The following is a 13,654-nucleotide window of genomic DNA, read 5'->3' on the forward strand; positions in this document are numbered from 1 at the left end:
GGGCTGCTCCCTCCGCAGCTCTAGGGAGACCCTTCTCGCCCCTCCCAGCTCCTGCTCCAGGAGCCCCGTGGCCCCTGGTCACAGCAGTCCAGTCTCTACGCTGTGGGTCACACGTTTCTCCTGCGTGTCTGTCTGTCTGCTCTCCTTTTCTCCTCTTCCAAGGACACTAGTCATTGCATTTAGGGCCCCCCCCAGTCCAGGATGATCTCATCTCCGGAACCTCAATTTAATGACTCTTACAAAGGCTCTTTTTCCCAAACAAGGCTGTTTGTGGGTTACGAAGGGCCATATCTTTAGGGTGGGAGATTGGCACCCTTCATCCCGCTACAGGGGTGAGGAGGGAACCCAAGAGCTCTGAGTTGGGTCACCCCACTGGAGGGTGAAGCCAGTCGTGGGGGTAGCCAGGACTGACACACGGTGGGGCCCTGGGGAGCCCGCACCTGGAGAACGTGGACTTCACTGGCCCGGAAGATGGCAGTTGTGGCCACAGGAACGGACCCCGGAGGTGTGAGGAGAGAAAAGACTGAGGGGACGGCCTTTGTGGGAGAGCCTGCACCCCAGGGCCAGCAGCAGGCCCAAGGGGGTGCTGAGAGGAGCAGAGCCGGGAAGCTGTGTCCATGAGGACGGAAAGGAGGCATGTTTCCGGAGGAGTCGGTCATGCGACAGTTGTGTCCACCAGCTCCGGCCAAGAGGCCAGGGGACCCTATGAAGGGCCATTTCCAGGCATCCCCAGGTGGAGGTGGCCCCTGGCCAGAGGAGACAGGGCAGGGCTGTGGGTTCTCCCACCTCCCAGCAGGGATCCCCTCGTTCACCACCCCCAGGCCAGCAAGCCAGGTCTCCTCGCTTCCGCATTCAGCCTTGTCACCCATCAGTCCGCTAATGGACTTGGCTCCGACTTAACCAGTTTCCGCCAGAGAAGAATGTGGGTCAGGGCCCTGCAGGCCCCACTTGTCCTCCACACAGGTCAGGAGCTCGGCCTGCCAGTGGGACTGAAGCTCGAGGCGGGGGTGGGGGAGCCGGGCAGCAGCACCCAGAGCGCTGAGGCCGCCAGCCCGCCCGCCAGCAGGAGGTGCAGCAGGATGTGGAGAAGAGATGATGGCCAGGTGGGTGGTTTGGAGGCTCTGCGGGACAGAAACACCTGTCTTCTTGCTGGGGTGGCACCCATCCCAGCCAGCGGTCAGACTGCAAGGCCAGGGACAGGGCTGCCTTTGTCCTGGGAATCGCTGGAGGTTTCCTTCCATTTGGGAGCTGGAGCTGAACAGGGCGCCCCTGCCGTTGGCTTTCTCTTTGTTTATCTCAGGGCGTGAACGGTCCCCTCTCTTGTCCCCCTTCGATGTGCCCCCACCCAACCTCGGCATGTGACATCATGGCGGAGGCGCCCCACAAGCCTCTGCCTCCCGGGGCTGAGGCTGAGGGCTCTGGACCCCGGCTTTGAGGAAGGTCCGCTGGATAAAACACTGGGGCAGAGGCCGGAGCGGGGAGGCTGATGCGGGAGGCGGACGGGAGGGGCTGGGGGAAGCAGGCTGTGGTAGGCAGGGGCAGCAGCTGCAGTGGGCTGGAACCCAGGCACTTCCTCTGTTAACCAGAGACTCAGCAGAAAAGGCTCAGGGCACCACCCAAGGCCAGGGAAAGGCTGAAGCGGAGACAGTCGCCGCGCCCCGCCCCGCCGTCTTGCTGCAGCCATGGCCGGCTCTCAGGGCTTCATCCTCAGGGGGTGCACCAGGAAGAGTGGGCACTTGGGAACCCGGGGCCTCGGATGGGAGGTGGGTAGTGGGGGATGGAGCATTCTGGAAACTCCATTCCTGAACTTGTCTCCAAGAATTATGGCAGGCAGGTCTCCTTCTCTCTTCCTCTCTCCCTCCCCTCTCCCTCTTTCTCTTACTCTCCTTCCCCCCCCCTCTTCCCCTCCCTTCTCTCCTTCTTCCTCTCACACACAGAAGGGTTTGGGAAGGGGTCCCCGGTGGGAAAGGTCCACATTTGGAGGTTCACACGCCTGCAGGAACCCCTACCCCTAACTGCAAACATTCAACCAAATGCCTCAGCATGTGCAGACCTCTGGGCCGGGGGTGGGGGGGGGGGTGCCAGCGAGTCCAGGACAAGGGGCAGGCTGTCCGCATACCAGGCGCCGGAGTCCTGTGGGGCAGAAGCAGAAGCTGTTCCGCTCTGGCCTCCACACAGCCCGCCCCCCGCCCCAGTCTTCCTCCAAGGACAGTCCCTGGAAGCGAGCGGTGGGGAAGCTTGGGTGTGGGTGAGACGCTCCGCCCTCGCACACATTCCCGTGTTTCCTTACGAATGCCGTGTCTGATGAGGCAGAAACATCACGTCCCATTAACTGAGGCCTGAGGTTGAGTAAAATGTCCACATTCAACCTGAGCAATAGTGGACATGAAACCGGACTCAAAGGTCCGTCGCCGCCCGAGTCAAACAGGCAGAGACGAGGTTGAATCCCTGTGATGTGTTTTACTATTCGGATGGCCTGTGGCCCAACAGGGCGTCAGACCTTGAACCCCCCCCCCCCCAGCACCTCGTTTCCAGCCAGTGTATTAAGGTGAAAATGTGTGAGATAAAGAAAGAATTCCAGCCACTGCCTGTGGCAACCGCGGGAGTTCCAGGGCCCATCTCCATCACTGTCCCCGGAGAACGAGCTCCGAGACGCTGCCCTTGCAGACAGGGCCTGTCCTCCGTCTGCCATCAAGACTCGCCTTCCCCTGACTGATGGGCCCCTTTGAGCTGAGGCTGCTCACGCCTTCAGGACTCTGATTTTCTTTTCTTTTCATCCTCACCTGAGGACATTTTATCATTTTTGTTCAGATAGAGCAGGAGAGACAGGAAGAGAGAGAGAGAAACATCGACGTGAAGGGACACATCGAGTGGCTGCCACCCGCACGACCCAACCAGGGCCGGGGACAAACTGCAACCGAGGTACATGCCCTTAGCGGGAACCGAACCCGGGTCTCTCTGGACCGCAGGCCGACGCTCTAACCGCTGAGCCAAACCGGCCAGGCAGACTCTGGTTTCCTTAAGCACGTTCTCCCCAGTTCCCAGGGTCTGTAAGAAAACCTCTTTCCTATAGTTAGGAAGGTGAATACTTATTAAACAGCTGTGGTTCCATCCCTATTACATGCCCTTCCCCTAGCACTGTGGTTCTCAACCGTCCTGATGCCGCGACCCGCTAATACAGCTCCTCATGTTGTGGGGACCCCAACCATAAAATTATTTTCATTGCTACTTCATAACTGTAATTTTGCTACTATTATGAATCGCCATCGGAAATATGTGTTTTCCGATGGTCTCAGGCGACCCCCGTGAAAGGTCGTTGCACCCCCAAAGGGGTTGCGACCCACACGTTGAGAACCTCTGCAGGGCCCCAAAATTCTGCCTGCCTTCCCCTGGTCACACCCAGCCCAGGCCATACCCTGCAAAGTCTCTCTGCTCTGCCCCTAGGCGACAAACTCGAATGCTGCCCAGCCGCGCGGAGCTGGGGCGACAGCAGGCTGGGCGGTCTGTTTTCAGGTGGGAGATGGCTGTGGAGACAGTGAAGGAACGAAACCGGAGGAAGGAAAACAGCCTGGAGGTCCGCTTTGCTGGGCCAGCCCGGCTCCCAAGCAGTCGGGTGTGTGGTGCCCCTGGTGGCCGCGCTCTGGAACTGCACCCCACAGGCTGCGTCCAGGGACTGGGATTTCAGACGAGGACAGAGAACTTCCTGACAACACCTGTGACGGGACCTGTGCTCCTGGAGTCAGCCCCCAGGGAAGCACAGAGAGCGGCCACCCTGGCCCCAAGTGTCTTGGTTCTGGCCAGAACAGGACAGCCCACCAGCTGGTGCAGGAGGCTTCGGGCTGCTTTCTGGGGAGAGGCCGGCCAGCTGCCGGGCCCCCGTTTCCCAGCCTCTGGCCAGCCTTCGCCGGAGTCCTCCAACGTGAACAGCTTTTAACTGTTCTTGTTTTGGAGAGCCGACACAAAAATTTTGTTGTTGTTTGTTTTTCTTGATTGACATTAGAGAAACAGAGGAAGGGAGAGGGAGAGAGAGAGAAACATCGATGAGAGAGATCATTGACTGGCCGCCTCCTGCACGCCCCCCACTGGGGATCGGGCCCACAGCCTGGGCATGTGCCCTGACCAGGAATCAAACCTGTGACCTCTTGGTGCAGGGTCGGCGCTCAACCACTGGGCTGTACCAGCCAGGCCACAGATTATTTTAAAAAGAAGATACTTACAAAACTGTTTGGAGGAAAGGTCTCCCTCCCTCATCCACAGCCCCACAGTGTGTCTCACATTCTGGTCTAAGGCACATTCACGACCCCCATCTCCCGCAGTGGGAGCCCCGCGGGGCCGCCCATTTTCAGTCCATATCTCCTGGGCTGGGTCGTCTCAGGGGGCACACGTGTGTCGCGCTCGTCTGAGTGACCGGTGTGGCCCGCCGTGCGTGGGTGCACCACGGCCCACACAGCCCTTCTCCTAGGACGGTTCACGCTGTGAGTGGGCGCATGCCGGGGGCGGGGGGCTCACTGTGATCAGGAAAGTTCATTTTCAAAGTTGGCCGATGGTTCCAATGGCTGTCAAAAGAGGCCCTCACCCCCACCGCGGAGTGAGGTGTCTGTGAGATACTGGAAAGTGGCATCTTTTGTAGTTTTAATTTGCTTTCCAGGGGCTTTGGAAAGTAGGTCTTTTTTCTTTTCTTTTTCTTTTTTGGTATGTGCCCCTAGCGGGAACCAAACCCAGGACTCTGGTCCGCAGGCCGTTGCTCCAACTGCTGAGGGTGGGAAAGTAGGTCTTAGGAGTAGGTCACCAGGCGAAGCCAGAGTATTTCCCACAGGAAGCCTCAAAGCACGGTCTGGGCAGGGGGATGGAGACCGGCGGGGCCTGGGCCCTTCCGTCCCTCAGAGGCAGAGTCACTGGTTGTCTACCGAGGCATCCGAAAGCCACTCAGAGCTTGGCGACTGACAAATAACAGCCATTTTATCGTCTTTTCTGTTTCCATGGGGACCGGGTTCCGCAGGATGTTCTGCTGATGCTGCCATGGTCTCCGCGCCTCCTCCCCTCGTCCTCCCCCGGGGCTCCCCAGCTGAACTCAGACAGAGGCTCCGGGTACTCACAGCACGAGCAGGGCCTCCGGGTGCTGGGGGGAGCCCCCAAAGTCTAAGTTCAGGACCAATTCCGAAGAATGGACACGGCCTTATTCAATTCATAAGAGCCTTTCTTATCTTTATCCTCACCTGAGGACATTTTCCATTTTTTGTTCAAATAGAGCAGGAGGGAGAGAGAGGAAGAGAGAGAGAGAGAAACATCGACGTGAAAGGGACACATCAAGTGGCTGCCACCCACAGGACCCAACCAGGGCCGGGGACAAAATGCAACCGAGGTACATGCCCCCAGCGGAAACCGAACCCGGGTCTCTCCGGACCACAGGCCGACGCTCTAACCGCTGAGCCAAACTGGCCAGGGCAGGGTCCCTTTTTATAGGCAGTAATAGTAAAACCATAGGGTGGGTGGTCACTCAGACCCCCGGAAGAACCGTGCATCCCTGTGTTCACAGATGACATCAGGAAATGTCACACCCTCCACAGTCCTTAGCCTCCTTCTTGGTTTGACTTCGGGCCGCAGTCCCGCACTGGGGTTCCGGGTAGTTGGCCAAGCCCGAGGCGACAGAGAGTAACAGTCACGGAGAATTAGGCAGAGTCCAACATTTCCCAGAGGCCGTTGCTGCTGGAGCCGTCTTGCCTCTCTGAGGGAGCCCCCCCCCCCCCAGGCCTCTGGAGGACACAGGCGGGACTGGCACAGCATCACCCCTACCATGGTGCACAGACCGCAGTGAGGCTAGACTGGCCTGGACATGAAGGGCCGGGAAGGAGAAGGGGAACACCCGCCGCCACCGTCTAGGAAATGGTCCAGGTGTGAGAAGCTGTGCTGAAGACATCTGAAGTGTTGCGGTGTTGAATGTCTTTCTCCTTGAATTGACACGGCAGTCCATGTGTTATTTGTTTATTTTTTATCCTCACCTGAGGACATTTTTGCATTTATCTCCAGATAGAGCAGGAGGGAGACAGGGAGGAAGAGAGAGAGAGAAACATCAATGTGAGAGAGACATATCGAGTGGCTGCCACCCACATGACCCCAACCAGGGCCGAGGACAAACTGCAACCAAGGTACATGCCCTTAGCGGGGACTGAACCCGGGTCTCTCTGGTCCGCGGGCTGCAGCTCCAACCTGAGCCAAACCAGCCAGGGCGGTCCGTGTGTTATTTGCAGCGATGTGGTAGGTAGGCATCCGTCTCTGAGGTGCTGGTGGCCGCCCTTCCCGTTGATCCAGCCAGGGCCATGTTTCCATTGTGTTCCAGAAGCAAGTAGGAGGTAACCAGATGCAGAGACCCAGGTGGGAAATGTGGGTGTCACCTTCTCTGCCCTGCGCCCCATGAACTTCCCTGGATCCACTCACCTCTTAGTGCCTCCGTCTCCAGATCTGTAGCATCAGCTTGCCCCACTAGGGGGTCTTCCCCTCCCCCATGGCCTCTCTGACCTCTGGGCGTAGGACAGGAAGGTCAAAGGTCAGCACTCCAGGCCTGGGGGTGACATCATCAGCCCACCCAGAGCTCCTGGTCTTCCTCTGTCAACATCAAGGCACCAACTCTGCCACTTCCTGACTTACGACTGCGCTATCCCACTCCGAGGTGTCGGTTCCCCACACCCAGGTCCATACCCCCAAGGAAGCTGAAAACATCCATTCTCACAGAGACGGGCACACAAATGTCCACAGAGCATTTTGCACACGTCTCCATGGTGAATGCTGGCACACGAGTCGTATCTCGGCCTCTAAAAGGGCGCTTGAGCCCGCCCCCGGAACAGGAAGTCAGGGCGATGCTGGAGGAAGGCCCTGCGCACAGCCGGGGCTTGGCAGGCGGTCCCCACGCATGGCACTGACGGCTCCCCTTTCTCCTCCGGGGCCAAGGAACTGCCCAGTTCCAGGGCCCAGGAAAAGCTTGGAATTGGGAGACATCTCAAGGGGAGGGCTGTGCCCTGGCTGAGGCTCCCTCTGGTTTCCCAACCAGGGGCCCACGGCCAGAGAGGCCGCATGACCGGCGCCCCGTTTCCAGGCCCTCCTGGGGTACACTTGCTGTCCCAGACTCATCAGCAGCGCACCCAGCTCACTTCCAAAGCGCGTGCTCCCAGGAAGCTTCTGCTTGGGGAGGGCCTGGGTCAGGACGGAGACATCTCGCAGCCTACTGTCCATTTGTCTAAGCATTCGGCCACCCCCCGCATGGTCCCATTCCACCTACAGCGAGTGGAGACCGCACCCAGGGCCAGCTGGAGGGGTGGCCCGCTCCGAGGTCCGGACGAAGTTGCTGCCAGCCTGGGGTAGACAGGGTTGGGGTCCTCCAGGGTCCCGAGACCATGCCAGCCAGACCTCAGGGTGAGGAAGGGGACCAGCTTCTCCGGGAGCCAGATAGGCCCACAGCAGGGGCGGGGGCGCTCTGCCTTCCCAGAGGGTGTGTGGGTGGCCATCGGGCTTGTGTGGTCCTGACGAGGGGCAAGAAAGACTGGGGGGCAGGGGGACAGTGCACAACCTCCTGAACTCAGGGCCGCACTGCTCTCTTACAGACACCCCAGGGCTGCAGCTGAGCGCTGACCAGCGGGCCCTGGTCTACAGCACCCTGGGACTCTGCCTCGGTGCCATCATCTGCTGCTTCCTCCTGGCCATGGTCTGCTTCCTCAGGAGGAGGGGGGGCCAGTCCTCCTGCCCGTGCCCCCCAGAGCTGTGTCCGACCGCGTCCTCCAAGGGTGAGCATGCAGGGAGTTTCCACCCTCCCGATGAGCTGCCAGCCGTGCTTCCGACTGGAGCGCGTTGGGCAGACCCTCCTGGGAGAGGACTGAGGCAGATCCCTGCGCTCTCCCTCCTGTGGGCGAAATCAGGCTCAGACGTAGGGCAGGAGGAGACAGGGCCCTGAAGAAGAGCTGGTGCTGGTCTGGGCCACCAGGTCGGCAGGGCCTGGCCGGCTCCCAGGAGGAGGGTTGGGGGAGGGGGTCTTCCTGGGAGTCTGGGGCAGGGGCAGGGGCAGAGTGCCAGCCAGGTATGAAGGCCTGCTCCTGCCCTGGCAGCTGGCACGTGGGGGTGGCACTGTGGGAACAGGGCAGAAAGCGTTTCCTTCTCCCACGTCCAGAGGGCTGATCCCTGGAAGCAGGTCGGAGGGGGAGGGGCTGGGGCCAATGCCAACGCTCACACTCTCTTCCCTTCCCACACAGATCACAAGATGGAAGCTGGGAGCTCCGCAGCCCTGGGGCCCCAGGAGCAGGTGGAGACCTGCAGCTTCTGCTTCCCAAAGTGCAGGGTGCCCACCCAGGAGAGTGCCGGTGCACCCAGGTCCCCTTGCCCCATGTGTGCTGGGAGGTGTGGGCGCCTGGGCCCCACCATGGCCGGACAGTCCTGCACTGGGTCCCCAGAGGGCAGCCTCCAGGCCATGTGCTCACCCACCCAGGAGGGGGGCCCAGATGCATAAAGTGGAGGAGGAGGGAGGGAGGGAGATGGTGAAGGAGACATGGGGAAGGGAGAGCTGGCAGAGAGGGAGGGGCCCACTCAGGGCTCCACTGTCGGTCACCACTGTCCAAACACATCTGCAGTGACTGGTCTGTGCTGGCTGGACTGTCCCCCAGAGCCCTTCCGTAGAAATAAAACCTTATTTTTGTCCTGTCTTCCCCTGTGATGATTCTGAATGGTCCCACCTCTCCAGCTGCCTCCCTCGGCCCAAGACTCCACCACAGGCGGGGCAGCCCCTGCTGCCCAGGGACCAGCATGCTGACGGGCGCCCGCTGCAGGAGCGCTGCTGGGCCTGCGAGGCTGGGAGTGTGGTGCACCTGGGCCTCCCGAGAGGGAAGCTGGAGAATGGCCCAGAGTGTGTGCCAGTGGCCACACCGGAGACAGGCTGGTGCACTTACGTCTGCTTTCCAAAACAGTCCCCGCCGTGCCTCCTCCGGAACGGCGTGAGGCACAGTGTGCATTTGTGTGTATGTGCGCACACACGTGTGTACATGTGTGCCCATGTGTGCTGAGGACATGTGTGCACGTGTGTGTGCTGGGGCATGTGTGTTGATGGCATGTGTGTGCGTGCGTGTATGCACATGTGTGCTGAGGGCATGTGTATGCGTGTACATGTGCGTGCATATGTGTGCTGGGGCATGTTGTGTGGCCAGGTGTGTGCGCATGTGGAGGGGGGCAGAGTGTGGGGTGGGCAGGCAGGCTGAGCTCAGCAGTCTCTCGTCTGTGCCCTCCTTGGGCCATATCTAGCCACCAACCCGCACTATTAATTGCTTAATATTTTTCTTTCCCTTCACTGAGTTTTTCTTTTTCATTATTTAATATTTTTGTATCCTCACCCGCGGATATTCTTTGCATTTATCTTCAGATAGAGCAGGAGGGAGAGAGGGGGGAAGAGAGAGACAGAAACACCGATAAGAGAACACATTGAGCCCTGGCCGGTTTGGCTCAGCAGTTAGAGCGTCAGCCTGCCGTCCAGAGAGAGGCCTGGGTTTGGTTCCTGCTAAGGGCATGTACCTCGGTTGCAGTTTGTCCCCGGCCCTGGTTGGGTCATGTGAGAGGCAGCCATTCGATGTGTCTCTTTCATGTCGATGTTTCTTTCTCTCTCTCTCTCTCTCCTCCCTCTCTCTCCCTGTCACTCTATCTGAACAAAAAATGGAAAAATGTCCTCAGGTGAGGATAAAAAAAAAGAGAGAGAGAGAAACATTGATTGGCTGCCTCCTGCATGCCCCCCACTGGGGATCAGGCCCACAACCTGGGCATGTGCCCTGACCGGGAATCGAACTGGCGACCTCTTGGTGCATGGGTTGACGCTCAACCACTGAGCAACACTGGCCAGGCCATCTTATTTCTTTTTCTTTTCATTTTTTTATCCTTACCCGAGGACATTTTTTTTTTTTTCCATTAATCTTCAGATAGAGAGGGAGGGAGAGAGGGAGGAAGAGAGAGAGAAACATTGACATGAAAGAGACACATCAAGTGTCTGCCACCCACACAACCCCAACTGGGGCCGGGGACAAACTGTAACCGAGGTGCGTGCCTTTGTGGGAACTGAACCCGGGACTCTCTGGTCTGTGGGCCGACGCTCTAACCGCTGAGTCAAACGGGCCAGGGCTTTTTATAAGGGCGCCAGTCATATTAGAGTGTGCCTACCCTAATGCCATCACCTCTGTGAAGATTCTGTTCCCAAATAAGACCACCTTCTGAGGTTCTGGAGTTAGGACTTCACCCTGTGAACTGGGGGACACAGGCCCTCCCGGAGTCCCCCTCTGCTTCCTGTCTGTCTAACGATGCCTGGGCAAGCGAGACCTGTCCGACGTGGTGACCCATCATCCCAACAGGCCAATGGGGACACGCTGACCACAGTGTCGCCCACGACACCTAGAGCAAGAAGCTTGTGGTATTACCAGAGCGGCGCCATCGCCCGGTGACAGAACTGGATGCCGGCCTCACGACTGCACCGGTGGCGCCGCCCCGGAGCCGCTGCCACTGGCGTGAAGCTCGTCTGGAAGGCGTGCGGCCCTGTTCTTCCGCAGGCTCCGAGTTCTGCTCGCTGGAGCCCGGGGCCGAGGGGCCGTTTCTGGTACCACCACCGCTGACTGCCCAGTTCTGCTTCCCGTCGGACACAAGTGACCGGGTTCTGTCAGCTTTCCAATCGCCCTTTCACGTTGACACACCTGTGTTTTTAAGACAGGGACCCATCCCTTGCGAGACAAACTGTCTGAAAGTGTAAATACGGTCCACTTTAGCCACGCTCTGGGTCTGTTGGTTCTCCCCCCACAATCTATTCCGATTCCCGCCACTCGTCAGAGCCTGGGAGGCCGAGCGCCCCCACCTCGCACCTGGGTGGCGGCACCAGCCCCCAGCGGCCTCCCTGTCGCCATCCTGTCCCCCTGCCCAGGGCTCGGCAAGCTTTTCTGAAAGTCCCGGTGGTGTCTCTTGGGCTTTGTGGTCCCATGGTCCTGGCTGCAGTGACCGTGCACTCAGTCGAGTCAGCGTGGAGGGGCCGGTGCAGCCCGGGATGAGAAGCCAACAAGCAGGACCACGGGGTCTGATGAAACTGCCCAGCGAACAGTTTCGGGTCTGGACTGTGGGCCACAGCTTGTTGAACTGGCCCTTCTTCGTGGCAACACGGATCTTTTTTAAAAAAAGATTTTCTACTGATTTTTAGAGCGAGAGGAAGGGAAAGGGAAAGAGAGGGAGAAACATCAAAGTGGGGGCGAAGCATGTCAGCTGCCTTCCACAGGCCCCCGAACGGGAACGGAGCCAGCAGCCCCTCCACACACGGACGACGCCCAACCAACTGAGCCACACTGGCCAGAGCAACACGGATTTTTTATGTTTCTTTTCTTCTCTCTCTCTCTCTCTTTTTTCTTTTTGCATTTATCTTCAAATAGAGGGGGAGAGAGAGAGGGAGGAAGAGAGAGAGAGAAACTTCGATGTGAGAGAGACACATCAATTGGTTGCTTCCCGCACAACCCTGACCAGGGTCTGGGACAAACTATAATCAAGGTACGTGCCCTTGATCGAACCCACAACTCTTTGATACAGGGGCCAATGCTCTAATCATTGAGCCAAACTGGCCAGGGCTATGCCTCTACATTTTTTTTTTTTTATCCTCACCCGAGGCTATTTTTCCATTTTTTGTACAGATAGAGTGGGAGGGAGAGAGAGGAAGGGAGAGAGAGAGAGAAACATCGACGTGAAGGGACACATCGAGTGGCTGCCACCCGCACGACCCAACCAGGGCCGGGGACAAACTGCAACCGAGGTACGTGCCCTTAGCGGGAACCGAACCCGGGTCTCTCTGTACCGCAGGCCGATGCTCTAACCGCTGAGCCAAACCGGCCAGGGCTGCCTCTACATTTTTAACAGTTGCTTACAACAGGCATCTTTGACCACAGTCAATTCTCAAATAACGACACAGCGTGTTCACCTGGAGTGGACAGGCCTCACAGCAGTACCTCCCCACCTGCCTGCTGTCCATCAGCATCCCCTATGGACATCCCACCACATCACCCAGAATACAGCCATGTGTGCCTCGGAGTTCAATACCTCTTAGAGGGGTTACAAATAAGAAAACAATGTCCTTGGCCAGTGTGGCTCAGTGGTTGAGCACCAACCCTGCACCAAGAGGTCGCCAGTTCAATTCCCGGTCAGGGCACATGCCCAGGTTGTGGGCTCAACCCCCAGTGGGGGGCATGCAGGAGGTGGCCAATTGATGTTCCCTCTCATTGATGTTTCTATCTCTCTCTCCCTCTCCTTTCCTCTCTCTCTAAAATCAATAAAGAGCCCTGGCCAGTTTGGCTCAGTGGTTAGAGTGTCGGCCTGCGGTCCAGAGAGACCCGGGTTCGGTTCCCGCTAAGGGCATGTACCTCGGTTGCAGTTTGTCCCCGGCCCTGGTTGGTCGTGCAGGTGGCAGCCACTCGATGTGTCCCTTTCACATCGATGTTTCCCTCTCTCTCTCTCCCTCTCTCTCCCTCCCACTCTGTCTGTACAAAAAAATGGAAAAATGTCCTCGGATGAGGATAAAAAAAACAAAACAAAAAATAAAATCAATAAAGAAAAAAAATTTTTTTTTAGATCAAAAACAATGCCCTTTATATTACCTTCATTTCTGGAAATCCTCCTTTTTTGTATGTGTGGATTCAAGTCTCTGTCTGGTTTCATATTCCTTCCACCTGAAGGACGTTTTAAAAACATTTCTTACAGTGCAAATCTGCAGGAAATGAATGATGAATTCGTGCTAGTTTGAAGAACCTTTCTTTCCCTTTTGTTTTGAAAAATAATTTTGGAGGGTCTAGACTTTGAAGTTGCCAGTTTTTCCTCTCAATGTTTTAGAGCTGTATTTCATTATCTCTGGCTTGCATAGTTTCGGACACGGCATCTGCTGGCATTCCTATATGTGTTCCTGTAATCCAGGGGTGGGGAATCTTTTTCTGCCAGGGGCCATTTGGATACTTATAACATCATTCGCTGGCCATACAAAATTATCAACTTAAAACATATCCTGTGATATTTGAGCAAACATTTAATGAACTCACCCCTAATCGCATGGCTGGAACTGCTTCTCTGTGCTGAGGCTGTGATGTTCAGGTGGTGTTGATGTTGCTGTTCACAACTGCTTTCCCAGGTTTGCGTCAGTCAGTCTGGAGTTGGCTCTTGCAATGTAAGTTCTGAAGGGAACTGCTTGCAGTAGTAAATTGTTCCGAACACAGGTGCATATTTCAATGCCTGTCTCCTCAAAGTGGAAGTTCGTCATTGCTTATGGAACATTTGTAGAACTCAAGGCAGTGGGAGGCTGTTGTACCTGCCTTTCAGCTCAGCATCGCTTTGCAGCTGAATGGTTTCATGTTGTAGGTTATCAGGCTCATCAGCTGGTTCCACATCGAATGTGCAGCAAAGATGTTAAGTTCTATTTGTTTACTTTTCATGTCCCTGAATCTTTCATTAAATGCCTCAGTTAGTTTCACACATTCACCAGCATATTCAAGTATCTTAGGTTTTCTCCTTCCAGAGTGGGAAAATGCACCATGTTATTCCTTTCGAGCTGCACGTCCCACAGCCTTAATTCAGCTTCAGATGATTTCACGTTCGAAAGCCAGGAGCTGAGAAGCTGGTCAGGGCT

At 57.1% G+C, this 13,654-nt stretch overlaps 1 protein-coding gene across 2 annotated transcripts in view; it reads left to right on the forward strand.

Moving 5' to 3' along the window:
• TNFRSF13B (TNF receptor superfamily member 13B) overlaps positions 1-8,678 on the forward strand; it is a 55,279-nt gene extending 46,601 nt beyond the window's left edge. For both annotated transcript variants that reach the window (XM_036278434.1, XM_036278435.1), the window contains exons 4-5: positions 7,596-7,775; positions 8,238-8,678. In XM_036278434.1, the coding sequence (XP_036134327.1) occupies positions 7,596-7,775; positions 8,238-8,491 (434 nt within the window). In that variant the 3' untranslated portion in view covers positions 8,492-8,678. The remainder of the gene's footprint in view (positions 1-7,595; positions 7,776-8,237) is intronic.
• Positions 8,679-13,654: the final 4,976 nt, after the last annotated feature.

This window comes from Molossus molossus, unplaced genomic scaffold (genome assembly GCF_014108415.1).
Source record: "Molossus molossus isolate mMolMol1 unplaced genomic scaffold, mMolMol1.p scaffold_m16_p_28, whole genome shotgun sequence".
In the NCBI taxonomy this organism is placed as follows: Eukaryota; Metazoa; Chordata; class Mammalia; order Chiroptera; family Molossidae; genus Molossus; species Molossus molossus.